At 33.4% G+C, this 20,821-nt stretch overlaps 3 protein-coding genes across 3 annotated transcripts; all 3 read left to right on the forward strand.

The window, feature by feature from the left end:
- The first annotated feature begins 928 nt into the window (after positions 1 to 928).
- On the forward strand, positions 929 to 6,544 carry PHYD (phytochrome D). The gene is made up of 4 exons (XM_048094266.2): positions 929 to 3,399; positions 4,038 to 4,845; positions 5,127 to 5,420; positions 6,032 to 6,544. The coding sequence occupies exons 1-4, from the start codon at positions 1,305 to 1,307 to the stop codon at positions 6,249 to 6,251; spliced, it is 3,417 nt and encodes a 1,138-aa protein (XP_047950223.2). The 5' UTR covers positions 929 to 1,304; the 3' UTR covers positions 6,252 to 6,544.
- Positions 6,545 to 9,882: 3,338 nt separating this feature from the next.
- On the forward strand, positions 9,883 to 11,689 carry LOC125193828 (Peroxidase family protein). Its single transcript, XM_048091738.2, has 3 exons — positions 9,883 to 10,219; positions 10,376 to 10,730; positions 11,166 to 11,689. The coding sequence occupies exons 1-3, from the start codon at positions 9,977 to 9,979 to the stop codon at positions 11,561 to 11,563; spliced, it is 996 nt and encodes a 331-aa protein (XP_047947695.2). The 5' UTR covers positions 9,883 to 9,976; the 3' UTR covers positions 11,564 to 11,689.
- A 3,388-nt stretch (positions 11,690 to 15,077) lies between these two features.
- LOC125194535 (GDSL esterase/lipase At4g16230-like) lies at positions 15,078 to 17,895 on the forward strand. Its single transcript, XM_048092799.2, has 5 exons — positions 15,078 to 15,367; positions 15,441 to 15,571; positions 16,122 to 16,367; positions 17,089 to 17,347; positions 17,610 to 17,895. The coding sequence occupies exons 1-5, from the start codon at positions 15,118 to 15,120 to the stop codon at positions 17,831 to 17,833; spliced, it is 1,110 nt and encodes a 369-aa protein (XP_047948756.2). The 5' UTR covers positions 15,078 to 15,117; the 3' UTR covers positions 17,834 to 17,895.
- The last annotated feature ends 2,926 nt before the right edge of the window (positions 17,896 to 20,821 follow it).

Here is a 20,821-nt window from a genome sequence, read left to right on the forward strand (position 1 = left end):
TAACTTTCAGATACATAGGAGTATATAAATTCAGATATTCATAATTTCTTTCGAATAAATTTATCTTATAAATGCTGACATTCATAATTTATTTCAAATAAATTAATGTTATTCTCGAATGAATGTAGTGTATATATTGGAGTCCATTGTACTCTAGTTCATTGGATAATTAATAAGCATATGCACGAGTTAACAAACAAAGTAGTGTCGAAATCAATCTTGTACTGTTATACTCACGAGCTTTCAGAATCAAGATTGGACGAATAATTATCAAAATAATTTTTCCAAAAAAGTTTGTAGACAAAATGGGATTTAAATTTCATAAATGTTGGACCTCACCTAGGACTAGGAATGGGATAAGATCACAAAAGTAAATATTTACCTTTAGCTAGAGTGAGACTTCTTGTTGTATTTAATATTTTATTTCAATATATACTTAATCACAATATACTACTATTTTTTGTTAGCTACCATATACATTTGTCATTTATAATACTACCTCTCCAGAAGAAAATTATTCGACCTGGTTTTTATATGATTTTGGATTCAATGAAAAGGGTGGGTGCAACCAATACTTCACTGTCACTCTCCCCTCATTACACACTCTAAACAATTTATTAAAACACGTGTCAAATTATATTATAGTAGTACTTTTTAAGAGTAACCATTTGACTTGAAAATGTATAAACGACCTTTATTCAAAGTAAAACTTATTTTTGTTTCTAAACACATGTTTTCTAGCTTTGAATGTGCTTGGACGCAAGTCATAAATTCAAATCATGTATACAAACTTGCATGCAACTGTCACGCACACATTTAATACAACGGTATGAATTGACTGATCTTACACTAACATGCTAAACTTGTATGAAGCTGCTCTCACTAGTCAATAGTGCTTGCCAATGTTGATATCTAATTATGTGTGTGTTGCCATTCTAGTTTCTACTAAGATGAAATTTTATCTAAGTTGAAAACTCAGTTTTCGAAGACACCTTTACAATAAAGAGAGAAAATAAGCCCCAAACTTTAAATGCTCTAACTGCGACTGTTAACGGCACGGAAAATCAAGAAGCTGCATCAAACAAAACCCACTCGAGAAGAAAATTCCTTGAAAATGATCTCTCCCATGATTCCTTTCCCCTTTATTCTTCAATCCTCAATCCTAAATTTCTCGACTGCGAAAAGGAGCTGATCCCACAGATTTCGACAAAATGAATGGCTACCAAGCACAGTCACGTGTATATGATCTGGACTGATCGCCCAATTCAGCTCAATTTCTCCTGACACACAAGCTGTTTGATGAAATGTCTGCCTCAGAAAGCAAGGAGATTAACCAAAATCAGACCTCCGCAGCTCAATCCTCAGCTGCAGGAGAGCAGCGCCGCAATTCCACCACGAGTAAGGGTAAGGCCGGCGATTCAGTCAGCAAGGCTATGGCGCAGTACACCGTGGACGCGAGGCTGCACTCGGTTTTCGAGCAATCCGGTGAGTCTGGGAAATCCTTTGATTACACTCAAAGCTTTAGAACCGGCATTCAATCCGTCTCCGAGCAGCAGATCACAGCTTATTTCTCGAAAATTCAGCGCGGAGGTCACATTCAGCCGTTTGGCTGTATGATAGCCGTCGATGAGCGGAGTTTTCGCGTCATTGCTTACTCGGCAAATGCCTGCGAAATGCTGTCCTTGACGCCTCAGTCAGTTCCAAGTCTTGAGAAGCTCGAAATTCTGACAATTGGCACTGATGTCAGGAGCCTCTTCAACCCTTCGAGCTCGGTTCTGCTCGAGAGGGCGTTTGGGGCGCGGGAGATCACTTTATTGAATCCAGTCTGGGTTCATTCCAAGAACTCCGGGAAGCCCTTTTACGCGATTTTGCATAGGATAGATGTAGGGATAGTGATAGATTTAGAGCCTGCTAGGAAGGAGGACCCTGCTCTTTCCATAGCTGGAGCGGTACAGTCTCAGAAGCTTGCTGTGAGAGCCATTTCACATTTGCAGTCTCTCCCCGGTGGGGACATTAAGCTTTTGTGTGACACAGTAGTTGAGTGTTTGAGGGAGCTAACAGGGTTTGATCGGGTTATGGTTTATAAGTTTCATGAGGATGAGCATGGTGAGGTTGTGGCGGAGTGTAAGAGAGCTGATTTGGATCCTTATCTTGGATTGCATTATCCATCAACGGACATTCCTCAGGCTTCGAGGTTTCTTTTTAAGCAGAATAGAGTTAGGTTGATTGTAGATTGTTCGGCTAAGCCGGTCACAGTTATTCAGGACAAGGCATTGGTGCAGCCTTTGTGTTTGGTAGGTTCAACACTGAGGGCGCCTCATGGTTGCCATGCTCAGTACATGGCGAATATGGGGTCGGTTGCTTCTTTAACTTTGGCCGTTGTTATCAATGGAAACGACAAAGATGGTGTTGGAGGGAGAAACACAATGAGGCTATGGGGATTGGTTGTTGGTCATCACTCTTCTGCTCGCTATATCCCATTCCCTCTTCGTTACGCTTGTGAGTTCCTGATGCAGGCTTTCGGACTTCAACTGAATATGGAGCTACAGTTGGCATCACAGTTTTCGGAGAAGCGTGTTTTAAGGACGCAGACTTTGTTGTGTGATATGCTGCTTCGAGATTCGCCTAGTGGGATTGTTACACAGAGCCCTAGCATTATGGATCTCGTGAAATGTGATGGAGCAGCTCTTTACTACCAAGGGAGGTATCACCCTTTGGGAGTCACACCTACTGAGGTGCAGATTAAGGATATTCTGCAATGGTTGCTGGCATCTCAAGAGGGTTCGACTGGTTTGAGCACGGATAGTTTAGCTGATGCAGGGTATCCTGGGGCTGCTTCTTTAGGCAATGCTGTGTGTGGAATGGCTGTTGCGTATATCACTTCACGAGATTTCTTGTTTTGGTTTCGTTCCCATACTGCAAAGGAGATGAAATGGGGCGGAGCAAAGCATCATCCACAGGATAAAGATGACGGCTTGAGAATGCATCCTCGCTCCTCATTCAATGCGTTTCTAGAAGTTGTTAAGAGCCGGAGTCTTCCATGGGAGAATGCGGAGATGGATGCAATTCACTCTCTCCAACTAATTTTGAGAGAGTCGTTTCAAGATGGCGATGGAAGCAATTCTAAGGCGGTTGTAGCAAGACAGGGAGGGGACTTGGAGTTACAAGGGATTGATGAGCTTAGTTCTGTAGCCAGGGAAATGGTTAGGTTGATAGAGACTGCAACGACTCCTATATTTGCCGTTGACTGTGAAGGCCGCATAAATGGGTGGAATGCCAAAGTTGCTGAGTTAACCGGACTATCCGTTGAGGAAGCAATGGGGAAGTCCTTGGTTCACGATCTTGTTCATGAAGAATCCGAAGAAGCGGCTGAAAAACTTCTGTTTCATGCTCTTAGAGGTAATTATAAGTAATCCTTTTATAGGTTTAATCCATTGGATGTTCCCCCTTTTTTATGTGAATTTCATAAATCTTAAGTATATTTGTCCTTAAACATTAAGGCAAGCTTATAATAGATGGGAAATGATATGTTGCATACCTTATGCGAGCACCATGCTCGTTTAAGGCACGTTTAGTGTTGTTTGTTTTGTGTTATACATCTAGTTTATATTTCATAAAAATCAAAGCTTCATTTGCCATTTATTCATTTATTTGAAGTTATTGAGAAAACAAACTAATAGTGCTTTGATTTTTATAATATTGTAAAATAAAAAATGTCAATAACAATTTTTAATACATTAGAATCAAAATAAATGTATAAAACAAAACAAGCAATGCTAAACGTGCCTTAAACGAGCATGGTGCTCATGGATGAAGCTCACATAAGGTATATAGCATATCATTTCCCTAGAATAGAAAAAAAAATTAAGAGTAGAGAATTTATGATAGAAAGAGATGTGTATGATATAGTCGCCCTTTTTAGATTAAATACATAATAGGGATATAATAGGCAAACGGCAAATCAACTTTTGTAAATAAGGCTCATATATAATAGGTATAGGTTTTGCCGAAATGCTCTTATATCATAAGTAATGCAGGCAAGGAAGAAACAAATGTAGAATTAAAGTTGAGGACATTTGGTACTGAAACAAGCAAGAAGGCTATATTTTTGGTGGTCAATGCTTGTTCTAGCAAGGATTATACAGACAGGATAGTTGGTGTGTGCTTTGTTGGTCAGGATGTCACTGGCCAGAAACTGGTGTTCGATAAGTTTATCAATATTCAAGGCGATTACAAGGCAATTATACACAACCCAAACACTCTAATTCCACCTATATTTGCCTCGGATGAGAACATATCTTGCTATGAGTGGAACACCGCTATGCAGAAGCTGACCGGGTGGAGTAGGGAGGACATCATTGGAAAGATGTTGGTTGGGGAGATATTTGGGAGTTGTTGTCGGCTCAAGGGACCGGATGCATTGACAAAATTCATGATTGTCTTGCACAAAGCACTCGGAGGTCAGGATACGGACGAGTTCCCATTTTCCTTTATTGACCGAAGTGGTAAGTATGTAAATGCTCTGTTGACTGCCAACAAGAGGGTGAATGCGGAGGGCCATATTGTCGGAGCCTTTTGTTTCTTGCAGATTGTAAATCCCGAGCTGCAACAAGCCATCAGAGTCCAGAGGCAAAAGGAAAAGAACAGTGTTTCAAAGATGAAAGAGCTCGCTTACATTTGTCAGGAAATTAGAAATCCATTAAGTGGTATACGTTTTGCTAGTTCGGTTCTGGAAAGCACAAATTTGACAGAAGAACAGAAACAGTTCCTTGAGACCAGTGCTGCGTGTGAGAGGCAGTTATTAAAGATTCTGAAGGACGTTGAACTTGAAAAAATTGAGGATGGGTACGTTTCTTAGAATGTTTGTATTGAGTTTTGATTTTAGTCATAAACTCAGATATAAGAGAGCATATATTTTTGATTCACTAAATGTTTTTCTTATCACTAATGGCTTCATAGATTTTGAAAAAAAAATTAACGATTATTTTGTTATTTTGGTAAAAGCTTGTTGAAGAAGTATTTCTTTCTACTTTTGTTGCTGATAGACTTGTTTCCTTTACTTTTATCGAAGCTTGTTATAGTTTTTGTCTTCTTGGTTGCGTTGAACTGGACTCATCTTTTGTTAGTTCAATGGAGCTCGAGAAAACTGAGTTTCTACTTGGGAGTGTAGTCGATGCTGTTGTTAGCCAAGCAATGTTCTTGCTTAGAGAAAGAGGTCTGCAGTTGATCCACGATATACCAGAGGAAGTCAAGACACTCGGAGTCTACGGTGATCAATTTAGAATTCAACAAATCTTTGCTGATTTCTTACTGAACATGGTTCGATATGCACCAACCTCAAAAGGTTGGATAGAAATGCAACTCAGTCCAAACTTGAAGCAAATTTCTGAATCAATGGCCACGGTGCACATTGAATTTAGGTAATGACAATATTTTGTAGCTAATCTAGTTTATTATCATCTCCTCAGTATTGTGCTCACATGAAATCACTTTTTTACTTTTATTCAAGTATCCCTGGTATTGACACATTAGGTAGCCCAGCTGTTTCCTGACAGTCATTATTCGAGATAATTATTATTTGCGAGTATAACCTCTATGTCTTAAGATGTGTGACTTGGTCCGATATATTCAATTTGATGAACTTTTGATTAAATAAAAATTCCAGAAAATATGAGTTCATGTGGATTTAGGTTATTATAACATTTTGGATTTGGGATGTTAGGTTGATATAGTTCCAGTAAATAAACGTCAACATGACACAAGTACTCAAATATTACCATGGTAATTGATATATGAAATTGTGTAGTTTCTACCTAGCCTGTTTTCTGATTAGCATGAGTGAACTGTATGCTGCATCTTGTTTTGAAATTGTTTTTGAGTTTTCTTAGTTTGACAGAGCTTAGTCCGACGTTTGCCTTCCTCATTGGATAGCATTTTGATGCCATAGATTTGACAATCTTCTTCACAACCTTTGAGTGAGCTTAGATTGGCAATACAGTTTTTATAATCTTAATTTTGTTATATGGTGAAGGATAACGTGCCCTGGTGAAGGTCTTCCTCCTGAACTCGTCCAAGACATGTTCCAAAACGGGCGATGGGCAACTCAGGAAGGCCTAGGATTGAGCATGTGCAAGAAACTCTTGAAGCTTATGAATGGAGAAGTTCAATATATCAGAGAATCAGACAAATCCTTTTTTCTCATCGTTCTCGATCTGCCTATGTCCAGCAGGGCCTTAATGAGTATCGACTGATTTGGAACGATGGCATCCCGCGCTCAACCTCTTGAGACTTTGCACGCCGGGCTCTTGAGGAGACACATTGTCGAGCTTTCACCTTCCAGGTCATTTTTGCCAACTTCAAATTTTGTTGATACACACTGAATATGAGAGGGGGGACAAGAGATGATCGTATGTGTGATGTGTGTGTGTGTGTGTGTATATTTTGCTTTTATTGTGAAGAGGTAGAGTAATATGCTTAATACAGTATTTATGCATACATTGATAAATGTTGGCTATACCTATATTATCTAAAATTGTCCTAAGAATTAGTGTTGTTCCTTTTTTCCCATGAGACCTAAATGTTATATTTTCGTTATTTCATATTTTTAATTCGTAACATCTATTAATATTTCGGGCATGTACTACTAGGCCTTTCAATAATTAATTATCACATCACATAGATTAATTAAGTTGATGTTTGAAAATTAGTTGAACGTATGATGAACAAGTAGAATAGTTACAAGTTTTCAGCAAGACGTATATAAAATTTTAATAATTTATTTGTCTAATATTATTTAGGATTTAGGAGTACTTTTTTACTTTGGGCGTCATGTGTCAACTTTAAATTTTGTACAAATACACCCCAAGGAATGGAAGGTCAAGAAAAACAATGCTCTTTCATTGATTGTGCAATCCTTGGTTAGTGAATTAGAAACCTTTTAATTTTATATATATTGTCAGATAAGAAATATAAATTCATTCTTAGTCAATGTGTTTGAACCAAGTTTTCTTTGTGAACATTCGGATGTTATTTGGATGCTAAAGGAATTGCATAGTACTATAAGAATTGGGATATATGCCTGTATTATAAGCACTATCTTGATATCTATAATTCAATTTCAAAATCGAGGTATAAACTAAACATATCAAAATGAAATTAAAATTTCAAAAGTACGGAGTATCATATTTTGCATGTTCTCCCGTGAAAGGATAGAGTCAAATATCGACATGAAGCACATGTTTTTACCGCAAATAATGTGTGGAGCTAAACTTTTGCCTTTCCAAATGCATGTGATCCATATTAATGAAGTTGTTACTTGTTATTCTCAGTGTAATAGCTCATGGGTATAGCTTTTCGGCATATTAGAAAAAATAGTACTAGTATTTCATTTTATAAAGGTTTATGGCTTATCTTATTACTAAGTATTTGTCACAAATTCACAATTATTTCTTTACTTTTTCTAGTTTTTCACAAAGTTTACTTTCGATTAGAAATCACATGTAGTGAGAAAGACAATTCAATAGATTCACACGCTCAAAGTTAATTTAGTAGTAGAGGCAAATCTAGGGATGACGATCTTCTAAATTGTGACGATCATGGCGCACCGAGTAGTTAATTATATTGTTGTTGTTGAAACAAAATAGGGCAAAGGTTTTTCAACGGCGCCAAATTGCACCGGAATTTCATTGAAGATTCTGTAGAAGGAGGTTTGAAATCATCTGGGAGCAATTTTGTTAGTAAATTTTTTGCCCAAACTTTTTTGATCCAAAATTGAAGCATTAGGTGTTTTTTTTCTTTCAAATATCCTCATATAGGATGAGACATTCCATTAGGGGGAGTGATCAATTGCTAATTCATATTTAATTGCTAACTACAATTAATTTAAGACCATATGATTTTAAAAATCTCGTGGTCTATAATTTGCCACGTGTAATTTTTGTTTTTATTGATTAAATTGAAAAAGATAAAAAAAACAACCAAATTAGTGTTTTGGATGAAAATGTCAATATAGTGTTTCGAAAATATCAACACAATGCTTAAAAATGTCAACACAATGCTTTGAGAATGTTAACACATTGTTTATATTGACATTTTACATGTACTATGTTGACATTTGTGTGTACGAAAAAATTTAAAAATTTGAATTTTTTTTCAAATTTTGACTTCGAAACATATGCAAGTGAGATCTCGTTAGAATCCTTATGAAATTATCTTTAATTTGATATATGTTGTGCGAAAAAATAATTTAATCGAGAAAGTTATATACGTTTTAAAGTTATGTGATATTTTTCAAAAGTTAGTTATACTAATTTGTTGTAAATTGACCTTAATACATATATTGACGTTTTTTGTTGATCGTATGATCTAAATCCTTAATTTGAATATCTAATGATTAGTACTCCTTCCGTTCCATAGTAATGGAGGCGTTTCTTTTTGGCACGAAGATTAAGAAAAATTGTGTTAGATGAGTTAAGTAAATGAAGAATAAAGTGGAAAATGAAAAAGGTAGAGAGATGAAGAGAGAAAAAAGTAAGAGAGAATAAAGTAGGTGTGGAAAAATGTGTTGACTTTTACTAAAAAGGCAAATGACTCTATTACTATGGAACGTACCAAAATGGCAAAATGACTCTATTAGTATGGAACGGAGAAGATATTATTTAGTTGTAGTTAGCAATTAAATATTAAGTTAACAATATAACACTCCCCTTTTCATAAACTCTAAAAACATGAAACAAAATTTCATATTTTCCTATTTGTTTTTTTTTTAAAATTTTTGAATAATAAAAAGAATAATATTTAATAAAAATATTATGTAAATACCAATAATAATTATAATTAATAATTCTCTAGTAATAATCAAATTAAAATAGATAAAAAAAACTAATACAGTTTGTCATATAACAACAATAGTAAATAAAAAAAAAATTCAATAAATAATAATAGTATTAAAATAATAGCTACAGTAATACTAGTAAATACTCTAATCAATAATTAAAATGAAAAAAAAATGTAATTTATAATTACTCAAAAAATATACTACTATTTTTATTTTACTATAATTGTTATATTATTCGACTTACAACTTCATTCCACTGTCATCTAAATCCATTCTTGCATACCACGATGACTATTTAGTGGTGATTATTTGTATCAAGATGACTCTATACAACATATATAACATAATTTTCTTTAATTGATCCTATAAATTCAAGAAACTATTGTAGTAGCAAGCATGAAGCACAATCTATGGCTGCAGCCGTCTGATCTAAACAACACTCTACTTCTCCAATTTCACTCCTCATGTATTTATGGTGCGCCTATATAAGTACAAATTAATGTGGTTGAATTAATGTTAATACCAAATTATACTTGTACTTTGGGACAAAAAACATTTAGTAGTTTCAACTTTAATTTACATTTGAATCATGAATTTGCGCTAAAATTTGAACCACTACGTACCCATTATATATTGTTATTATTCCATTCGTCTGCGAATAGGAGTCCATTTCTTTCCGGCATAAGTTTTAAGAAATGTTAGTGGAATATGGACCTCACTTGTACTCCATATAGTATTAGTTTTAAATGTTATGTGAGTGGAATGAGTTGGTGGAATGTGAGACCTTTTTACCAGTTATGGTAATTATGAGCCGGGACTTTTATTCGTGGACGGACCAAAATAAAAAAACAAGACTCCTATTCATGGACGGATATGGACTACTAACTAGCTAAAGATAAAGTAGGCATTAATCTGGACCATTAATACTTTTATATGCTACTATTATTATTATTGTCATAATACATATTTTGGGCCCCCTAAGCTTCATAGATTGATACCTCTTCCAGCTCTACAAGATTGCGAAGCTACGTACAACTATAAAAATTTAATGTTTGTTTTTACAAGTAGAGTTAGCTATATTGACGTTGACAGCCTAGAGATGAATTGTATTTAAATAGTCCACATGCATATAGAGATGATATGACAAATTTTGAAGGGGGAAAAATAAATATGGATTTGATGAGGTTATTAATGTTGAGTGCAAGTATAGTTATGTTAGGGTTAGAGTGTGAGGGTGCAGGAAGATTGTCCTATGATTTCTACAAAGAATCATGCCCACAAGTAGAGAATATTGTCCGAGAAGGAGTGCATTCTGCCTCGATCTTCGATCCCACCACCTCCGCGGCTCTCTTGCGCCTTCTCTTTCACGACTGCCAAGTCCAGGTCTCTCTAGATCTCTCTCGGACGGGACAAATATACGTTCTGTTAGGTCTTTTTTTGCTTTTTTATTTGTCGTTGTTGCTCTCTTTTTATGGTTCTCTAATTGTTCCGAACATTTTTTCTTAATTTTTTTAAATGCAAAATGACATGATATGACAGGGTTGTGATGCCTCAATCCTTCTCGATGCACGGAACGAGCCGTCTGAGGTAGCCTCATCAAAAAGTTTTGGGATTAGAAAAAGAAACATCGTCGACCTTATAAAAGCATCATTGGAACAAGTATGCCCGGGACAGGTTTCATGTTCTGACGCCCTAGTCTTGGCCGCGAGAGACGCGGTCTCGCTATCTGGAGGACCGAGAATCAATGTCCCTCTGGGTCGTAGGGATTCTCGTGGCCCTCCAAACGTTAGGTTGGCTGATTCTTCGTTGCCACCTAACGATATTGGGCTCGAAGGCGCCCTCAAGCTCTTCTCCAAAAAAGGCATGACCGTTGAAGAAACGGTTGCCATTTTAGGTAAGCAATAATAATGAGTATGAATATAGTTGCCAATATAACAGTATCTCCGTGCAAATGTAGTCTACCTACTAAATCTTAAATGTCCTAAATCTTTTCTTAATTTTTGAAATAATATTATCTATAATCTTTGTGAAGATAATACTTAAAGTAGAATAAGTGCATGTAAAATATACTATTTTCTAATGAATATGAAATGTACTAATTTCTTATAAGGATAAAGCATAGAAATGGACTACGTTGATGGAATATAAGAGTACACGAAAGGACATTTATGCCCTTAGTTAACATCACGAATATACTTATATGACTACCTACATGCATTAGTGTATTGAGATTTTATTTAAAATGGTAGTCATGAAAAAAACACATTTTCTAATGTAGGTACTAAAATATAAACATAATGGGAATTCTGACATTTCACTATGACTACAGGAGCTCATACCCTTGGAATCACACATTGTTTCAGCCTCAGGAGCCGTTTATACAAGCCCGGCAATGCAATAAATGCCGGGTTTGTAAACACATTGAAGTTGAAGTGCCCACCTTATGATGGCAACACAACTTCGAAAATCAAGTTCGTTGTAAATGATCTGACGCCTATACAATTTGACAACGAGTACTTTATGAACACGATGCGAGGCCGAGGAGTGCTGAACATAGACGCTGCATTGCCTTTGGATTCAAGAACTAGGCCATTTGTTGAGAAGTTTGCTAGTGATCGCAATGCATTTTATAGAGCTTTTTCATCGGCTTTTGTTAAGCTCTCTTCTTCTAATGTTCTAATTGGAAATCAAGGTGCGATTAGAAGGATTTGTAATCGAGTTGATTGATTTTGAGAAGAAATTTTTCAATAGATTAATAGGTTCTTATGTTCTAATAGGAAATCAAGGTACGATTAGCTGCAGTTGTAATCGATTATAGATTTGATTGAAGTTAAGGAATTTTCAATAGGTTAATATGTTCTTAGTTATATTGGAAAATTATCACTTGTCAATTGTACATACACTTAATTTTCCTATTACTTTATTTTTCTTTCTATATATGAAGTTGGGCGCTAATCCATTATAAGTTTTATGGATTATTCATTTAATAGTAAGCAAAATTTAATTGATCCAACGTTATATTTAGGCCGAAACTGAAAAATGATTGATCCAAATCATCCGATAGTATATTTGAAATTTAAATTTAAGCCAAATTCAATAGAGAGTTGATCTAATCTAATTAGAAAAAGTTTAATCTCTCCAAGATTCAACATGGGGAGGATGTTAACTAATGAAACATATATAAATACCAATTATACCTCGTTTTATTGATAAGAGATAACTGAATTGAATCTGATTTTATTATCGAACTTTGTGAATTTTTAATATATGGTATAAATATATTAATATTACTGTATATAGGTGGATACTACTGTGGTATGGCAATTTACAGCTCAATATTAATTATATGAATGCATTTATTGGGCTGGTTGCAAAATAACTTGGAGACCCAAACGTTAGTATGTATGGTAAATTATTTTATTGTGCTTGATTTAATAAGAGTGATCAGTGACTGTAGTGCTTTTGGATTGGCCCTATCTTAATGATGCAAGATGGAATTTAACCCAATTAAGTAGAATATTAATTATATTGTTTGATCTTGTAAGTTAGTTTTAAAAATAATATTTCAGGCTGTGACTTCAATTGGGTCAAATTTGGTTGAAGGTGACAGACTGGGGCTTCAATTAGGATATTAAATTCCATGTTCATTAATTCAACTTGGTTTCATTTATGGAATTGAGTTAATTGAAGTTATCAGAAAATATTTCGAGTCAAGATCGAGTAGTGAACCAAAAGCACTATAAATAATTCGACATCTGAATAATTTGTTAGTCTTATTTCCAGCATCTGGTATTTATCTGAAAATTAGTCTAGCTATATCAATTGTCGTGGTAATAAAAATATTGGGATAAACTGATAAAAGTAATAATAGAAGATGAGTAATATTTATATAATGAATTAAATTGACTAGTTATGTACTTAATAAAAAAAGGATATTAATGATTGTGACAAGTTTTTGACCATAACATGTGGCAGCAAATTTTGCCCACACACCATATAAACTGACCACCCAATAAATTAAATGGTAGTGGAGTATTAATTATATTTAGTGGAGCAGATGAATTTATGAAACCATAAATTAATTCATTTTAACAATATGATTGCATAACACTCCCGTACTAGAAAATCATTACTTGTCACGTAATTCAAAAGGTATCGATGGACAAAAGTCACAAAATCCAAGTTAACATATCCACAATTAAAGTTAATAATCAAGAAAAACCATAATTTAACTATAATTTGTGACTTCAGAGTAAATATTTCTTCAATTTAAAAGACATTGTTATATATAAGGGATATTGGCGCTCCTAGTATCATTGAACTTTCAAAAAGTTATGTTTTATCCACGAACTTTCAATTTGGCAAATAATATCATGAAACTTTTACCCGAATTTGTTATTTTCCGTCGGCGAAAAAATTCTAGCAAATAATATCATGATGCGGATTTTTTTTTCGTAATTTCTCGACAACAACTTCAAGAGCTTCAAGTTTTTCAATCATTGAGGATATTTTTTTTTAAAGCACACCCTCTAAAATTGTCCTTCAATATATTAATATAGCCGAAATTTTTTCACTGATGGGAAATAACAAACTCAAATAAAAGTTCGTGATAATATTTGCCCAATTTAAAGTTCATATAAAAATCCAACTTTTTAAAGTTCCACGATAATTACAGGCCAATATTCCTTGTTATGATTGTGGAGAAATTAACTCATCTCTGTTTACTTGATTTCTGTTCTTTTTCTTTTTAATTTCAATAACTTTAGTATTTAATATGTGGGTGAAGAAATTAACTCATCCCGGTTTACTTGATTTCTGTTCTTTTTTTTTTTTTAATTTCAGTAACTTTAGTAATATGTGGCCGGGTGATATACCTTTGCACTATCATATTATTCTCTTAAATTAAATAATCGTGTCAAAAAGAAATAAGCCAAGGTAACACGGTATAGTATGGAGTGAATTAAGTACTATTTCTTTTTTACTATTTTGCTTTAGTACGCGGTATTATTTTGATAACAAAAATACAAAATGTCGCACAATTGTTCACCAGAAAAAAAATTAAAAAATATGTATGACGGTGTATCTAGTTTATATGTGCCCATACCCCTATTTTATGGTTGGTTAATTCTGATGACTACAATGAATTTTCACATGCCATCTCTCCTTAGAGAGATTTCACATGCCATCTTATTTTCTCTTTTTCAGAAAATTGTGAGTTATTGCTAGGCTAATTGGTGGTTGAAACAAGAAACCCTTACATTGGACCATTTTAGGGTAGTTCCGTATTTTATATAATTTCGTGAAACTCAATAATAATTGGACCATTTTTGTACAAAGGACTATAGTACAAAAAGTTTTTTTACTATTACTATTAAAATTTGCTATATTCAGAATTTACATTCAATTCTTTATTAAATTATTCTCTCGACTTAATGAACCATCTATAACGCAAGTTAGCATATGAAAAAACAACCGTCTTGTCTCTTATTAAAAAAATACTTTTATATAGAAATGTGATCAAATGAAAACTCTAAATATTGTACAAACTCAAAACTATGATCTGGACCATTTAAAAATGTCAACAGATCACAAAAAAACATCAACGGGAAATGTCAACAGAATTTCAACGGTAGTCAATGATTGATGTTGTGTTGATATTGTGTTGACATTAAAATCTTGAAATTTTACACTGTGTTGATATTGTATTGAAACTGTGTTGAGATGTTTTGAGTTTGTACAATATATAAGTTTGCATTCTATCACTACCCTAAAAGTCATATATTACATATATAATTTATGTGAGTAATTTTATGATAAGAAAATTCTCTTTTTGAAATCACAAATTCAAAATTTTATGAACCTTAACTCTCATAAAAAATATTATCTTCGTCCGCAATAACAGTCAAATTTTGTCATTTCGGTCCGTCTCACAATAAGAGTCACATTTCACTTTTACCATAAATGGCAAGTAGGACTCATATTCTACTAACTCATTCCACTCGCATTTTATTATAAAATCAATATAAAAAAATGGGCTGCATATTCTACTAACTTTTCCAACCCATTATTCTTTATATTTCTTAAAACTCGTGTCCACACTAAATGTGACTCTTATTGTGGGGCGGAGGTAGTATATTCCGCCTCCACCCCTAAATTTCCCCAGCTCATGCAGTATATATACATGGGAGAAAGAGGCAAAATGTTTTTCATTGTTTTGTTATAGTCATTCATTAGTTATATATTCTCCCTTGTCCCCATCTCCAAATTCCAATACTTCCGAAATGGGAAACAATCTATTACAAAAACTAATCTATTCCTTTTCCCATTTCTTGCTTGTAATATCATTTATTGTCAAGTTAAGCTCATCTTCATCCATACCAGCAAATTTCATCTTTGGAGATTCACTAGTGGATGCTGGCAACAACAACTATATTGCTTCTCTCTCTAAAGCAGATTTTGCCCCAAATGGGATTGATTTCGGCAAGCCCACTGGCAGATTCACCAATGGCAGAACCATAGTCGACATTTTAGGCAAGTTTTCGACATTCCTCATTTTATTAGTACAATCTTTTTTAATGCTTAGTTTTGGAATGCAATTAAACAGGACAGGAAATAGGTCTCAATGGCTTCACTCCTCCATATTTGGCGCCATCTACAAATGGTGCAGCGAGTTTACAAGGTGTAAACTATGCTTCCGGTGGCGGCGGAATCTTAAATCACACCGGCCAAATCTTTGTAAGTTCGCGCTACTATCCTTGTAGTCGTATACGTATAGGACCGGACCGGACCCATAAATTTATTTTGGTAGGACTATATATTCTAAAATTCTAGTAATTCTGAATTTTGAAATTATAATCATATACTATCATATGTTTTGTTATAGAGACTTTTAGTTTGAACAACATTTTAGACAAAATATTAAAAATTCAACTATACTACAAAATACAAATAAAAATGTAACAGTAATTTTTTAGTTTTAATAAGGCACAGCCTGGGCCGAGCTATAATTTTACAAATGGGAAAGTGGTTAAAGCATTATTAATAGAAAAATGAGGTTAACTTTATTAGATTGAAACTTTGTACTCCCTTACTATCTTAAATATTTATAAAGTTTTAATTATGCAATTATCTACTCTAATTAGCTAGCTAGTTCGGAGAGTCTTAATTTTAATTAATTATGAGTTTTTTTAGTAGTATTCAAAGCTATATATGTGGCCTAAAATTTGTGAGGGAGTTGCTTATTTTTATAGAATTTGAAAAATTACTATACTATAATTTTGGACAGGGTGGGAGAATAAATCTAGATGCTCAGCTTGATAATTTCGCAAATACAAGGCATGCAATAATCTCAACAATCGGTGAAGATGCAGCAATAAAGCTATTCCAAAATGCACTATTTTCAATAGCAATTGGATCAAACGATTTCATCAACAATTATCTGACTCCAGTTATCTCCAAAGTAGAACAACATCTCGTTTCACCTGAATCATTTGTGGCAGCCATGATTTCAAGATTCAGAACTCAACTTATGGTGACATTTATTTTCTATTCCATAAAGTGTTTCATCTTCTATTTTGACGAATATATCATGATATCAGTACATTTTTTCAGTATATGAATATACATACAACAAATTAATGCTAAAAATCAATTTAGAGTGTAGGGGAAAATAGATTTAAAGCCTATATAGTAGCTAAGTTGATAATAGGAGTATTTGTGTATTAAAAAAACACATATATACGTGGGAGATGTTAATACATGTGATTAAATACTAACTAATTTATAATAATAATAATAATAATAATAATAATTAATAGTACTAATTAATAATTAATTTTAATTTATATGTTAAAAATATCAAAACAAAGACATAAATTTATCAATCTTTTAGATGATAGAAATACTTACTGCTAAGGTTGATCAGAAGATGATTAAAATCCCCCGTTTAGTCAACAGGTTTAATTTATCAACCTTATGTTTTTGTGTTAATATTTAAATTTACATGTTGTATTGATATAATTATGTGTTTGTATTGATAATTTTGATACAGACTTGAAAGTTATTAATGTAGATTAGTACTATTACTCTAACGCGACCCGTTCTTACTTATAAATAGTACTAGTAGTATGGTAGTATTGAATTTGATGTATACATTACGAAAAAGTTTGGAAACAAATGTATTTTTGGGTCAAACCCAAATTTACGAAAATATGAGATTTTAAACTGATGTTACAATAATTTATTTTTTTCAGCGACTTAAGAGCATGGGTGCAAGAAAAATAATTGTGGCAAATGTGGGGCCAATTGGGTGCATCCCGTATCAGAGAGACATCAATCCATCTGCAGAAAATCAATGTGTTGCTCTCCCCAATCAACTTGCCCAATTGTTCAATGCCCAATTAAGGAGTCTTGTGCAACAACTCAACGCAATTAATCTTGATGGATCCAAACTTATTTATGCAGATGTCTACCACATCGTCGACGATATTATCCGAAATTATACGTCCTACGGTACGTACATCTCTTCACGTTACGCTTTCTTATTGGTGGGTAGTATGTTTCTTGGACCAGAGTTGATTGTTACTTATGAAAAGTTGATACTAATTGAAAAAAATAGCTCGAATTTTGACACATTGACGACTTAAAACATGGTGGATATCAAGAATTATAAATAACAATTATACTATCAATTTGTATGTTATTATTTCATTCGTACATGAAAAATTATCACATTATGAATTTCAATACTAAACATACAGTATTATTTTTGTAGGATTTGAGAATTCAAATTCGGCATGTTGCCACAGTGCGGGTAGATTTGGAGGCCTAATTCCATGTGGGCCCACCTCGAAAATTTGTGAAGATCGATCAAAATACGTTTTCTGGGATCCCTTCCATCCTACCGATGCTGCTAACTCTGTTATTGCAATGCGACTTATGCACGGCGGAGCTACTGATATTTGGCCCATTAATATTAGTGAGTTATTAAAAAATTGAAAATATGTTTATTTTTTTGGGCAACATTCACTAATATTTTCTAAACAAATAGAGAATAATACTCTTATTTACTAGAGATGGGCAGTATTTGATTTAAATGGTACAATGGCCATTCAGAAATTTCATCAAGATGCTCAATCTTAGTCAAATACTAACACGAAATGCGTTTCATTTGTTATATTTGTGCCGCTAGTTGCTATATTTCTTACTCCATAACTCAACGTATAAAGAAGTGTGGTGTTGCGGCGCGACGGGACCAAAGGAGCCAGAAATTCTACATAGGTGGGGCAAAAATATGTATAAAGATATTTGAATGAATTAAGAAAGGGGCAAAAATAAGAATATTTCATAAAAATTTAAAATTAACTATTGAAAATAGCATAAATAAAAACAGTGTAGGTGAGGCATTTGCCCCTTTAAAGTCTATGTACATCCGTCCCTGGACGCGGCCCTTTATAGCTCTGGGAACGAAGTTGTAGTGACCCAAAATTGAACTCGTGTGATTGGACACAATGAATAATATATTTATCGTCGAATAAAAGCTCTTTATATTTGATTATCTCAAATTTGTGAAGATTTTGACGAAAAATGAATCTACTGCGAGGTTCTACTTTCTACCCTAAAGCCTAAATGTGAATTAGGAAAAACGTTTTTAGTTGAGAAACTGTGTGATTGAAAAAAGATGTGTGACTGTGATCCTTTGACTAATAAACAAAAAGTGTGATCCTTATTTAAATTGAGTTTTATAAAAGTAGTGTTTTTTTTTTTGTTTTTTTCTATTTGCAATATATAGTACTACTCCATAAAGCGACACAAGAAGGCGACGTCTCCATGGACCATGGACGTGATTGCGAGCTATGGTGTCGCCCAAGTTAACTCGTGAGACAAATTATAATAAAAAAAACTGAAAGTTTGTATATATATGTCATTGGAAAAATATTGATAGCAAGATTTATCATATTAACTCTAGAATAAACATACTAGATAGATTTGTCTCTTTTTAAATAATGCAGTCTTATGTAGTAATTGCGTTTGCCTACACTCTATTACATATACTATTTATTAAGTTTATTTTCAGCCGATTAAAGTACTAAATATATTTAGTGGTGTTTGGATTTCAAAATAAAATATTAATATAAAGATATAATCTATGATTAAATTGTGAGATTATTTTAGTGGTAGGACGTTGACTATGACTAATTATCACATGATTATTCATCTAGGATTGTGAGATTCAAGCTTATGAGCCAAACACACTACATGTTTAATCTCGAGATATAATCTTGCAAACCAAACAACTCCTCAAATTATTCAAGCGTTTAAACTTTAAAAGATATGTATTAGACTAAACTTTGCTCATACAGCTTGGATCACTTATACCATTTCCTACTCCATCTCCTACTATATACACACAAATATGAGATGGAGTAGGAAGTCCATCACTCATGTTTGTGTGTATGTAGTAGGAGATGGAGTAGGTGATCCTCATTGTTTACCACACTCCTTCCAGTGTGATTTAGTTAGCAGTTGTGCCGTGTTATGCATGCCTCCGGAGGTGTAAACCGTGTAATGAATTGTAGTATTTGTATAATTAATTGGTCACCGAAATAAAGTGAGCTAGCAGTGATTAAGTTATTTTTGTACTACTAGCCTCATTGTTTACCATACTCTTTTCAGTGTGATTAAGTTAGCAGTTGTGTCGTATTATGCATGCCTCCGGAGGTGTAATGAATTCTATTTGTATAATTAATTGGCCACCAAAATATAGAGAGCTAGTGATTAAGTTATTGTTGTACTACTAGCCTTATTGTTTACCACATGACTCCTTTCAGTGTGATTAAGTTAGCAGTTATATCGTGTTGTGCATGCCTCTAGAAATGTAATGAATTGTATTTGTATAATTAATCCGTCACCAAAATTAAGAGAGCTAGTGATTAAGTTATTGCTGTACTACTATCTAGTATCACCAACCAATATGAAATGCATAATTAATTATAGATTTGGCATATATAGCTATCCAATGCCCTAAGTGAAAGAGGATAGGGATAGGCTCGACCAAACTTGTGAGGACACATGTGAAAACATTTATTTGGATTATGTAAATTATATACATCTATTTTTCATAAACGTATTTAATATAAACATTTAATATTGGAAAAATATACATAGTATACATCAACTGAGGGAGCCGCCTAATACACCAGCTATGCCTAACACATATGAAATGGATGCATAAGATGTTGTGTACCTATTTTTCTTTTTTATCGTTCCATATAAAATGACCTCTTAGCTATTTAGAAAATAATTAAAACTACAACTGCTTTTTCACTTTTTTACTTTTATTTTCTGTTATGGTACTATGAAACACTCAATAATCATTTCTGCCTTATTTTATGTAGAGTCTCTTTCTTACTTTAAAACACACAACAAATTTTTTTTCACTATTCAAACTCTTTAAATACAAGTGCATAAATATGGTGACATTGCAGAAAAGGGTCATCTACTCTAGAGTGGGGGGAGTAATATTTAAAAAAATATATTAAACAAGTGTTTGCGATTAATTTTGAAAATAATATGTCAGACAAGTATTTATGGAATTTTATAAATAATTACTTAACTGGAGTATATGCTAATATTAAAATAGTTACTAAATTCATATATTTAATTACTTAATTCAATTTTTCTGAAATTATTTTATTTGATGTGACGGCTAAAATGTTTTATAGAAATAATAATGAGACATTCCTTTTATGCACAAAATTCTTAAAATTGATATACGAGAGATAGGTGAGAGGGCTCAAAAGTGAAAATAAAAAATTAATTTAATGAAATAGAGTATTTCTGTTTTGGCGTGAGTTTTTATTTTATGTATTGCTATTTTGTAAGTTAAGTTGAGAGAATAAAGTAATGAAGTGGAAAAAATAGAGAGTGATGTTTCTATTTTTTAAAAATGTACTCCCTCTATCCCATAGCAGATGTCACACTTGA

The sequence above is a fragment of the Salvia hispanica genome, chromosome 4, assembly GCF_029641045.1.
Source record: "Salvia hispanica isolate PSC_SH4W2 chromosome 4, Shi_PSC_v1, whole genome shotgun sequence".
In the NCBI taxonomy this organism is placed as follows: domain Eukaryota; kingdom Viridiplantae; phylum Streptophyta; class Magnoliopsida; order Lamiales; family Lamiaceae; genus Salvia; species Salvia hispanica.

What these genes read in the sequence shown, in the direction of transcription:
- PHYD (XM_048094266.2), top strand. Translation starts at nt 1,305, where the DNA reads ATGTCTGCCTCAGAAAGCAAGGAGATTAACCAAAATCAGACCTCCGCA. An exon ending in TCTGTTTCATGCTCTTAGAG is followed by an intron (nt 3,400 to 4,037) that starts GTAATTATAAGT and finishes TAAGTAATGCAG; the next exon opens with GCAAGGAAGAAACAAATGTA. An exon ending in CTTGAAAAAATTGAGGATGG is followed by an intron (nt 4,846 to 5,126) that starts GTACGTTTCTTA and finishes ATCTTTTGTTAG; the next exon opens with TTCAATGGAGCTCGAGAAAA.
- LOC125193828 (XM_048091738.2), top strand. Translation starts at nt 9,977, where the DNA reads ATGACAAATTTTGAAGGGGGAAAAATAAATATGGATTTGATGAGGTTA. An exon ending in TTCACGACTGCCAAGTCCAG is followed by an intron (nt 10,220 to 10,375) that starts GTCTCTCTAGAT and finishes ATGATATGACAG; the next exon opens with GGTTGTGATGCCTCAATCCT. An exon ending in AGAAACGGTTGCCATTTTAG is followed by an intron (nt 10,731 to 11,165) that starts GTAAGCAATAAT and finishes CTATGACTACAG; the next exon opens with GAGCTCATACCCTTGGAATC.
- LOC125194535 (XM_048092799.2), top strand. Translation starts at nt 15,118, where the DNA reads ATGGGAAACAATCTATTACAAAAACTAATCTATTCCTTTTCCCATTTC. An exon ending in AACCATAGTCGACATTTTAG is followed by an intron (nt 15,368 to 15,440) that starts GCAAGTTTTCGA and finishes GCAATTAAACAG; the next exon opens with GACAGGAAATAGGTCTCAAT. An exon ending in CCGAAATTATACGTCCTACG is followed by an intron (nt 17,348 to 17,609) that starts GTACGTACATCT and finishes TTATTTTTGTAG; the next exon opens with GATTTGAGAATTCAAATTCG.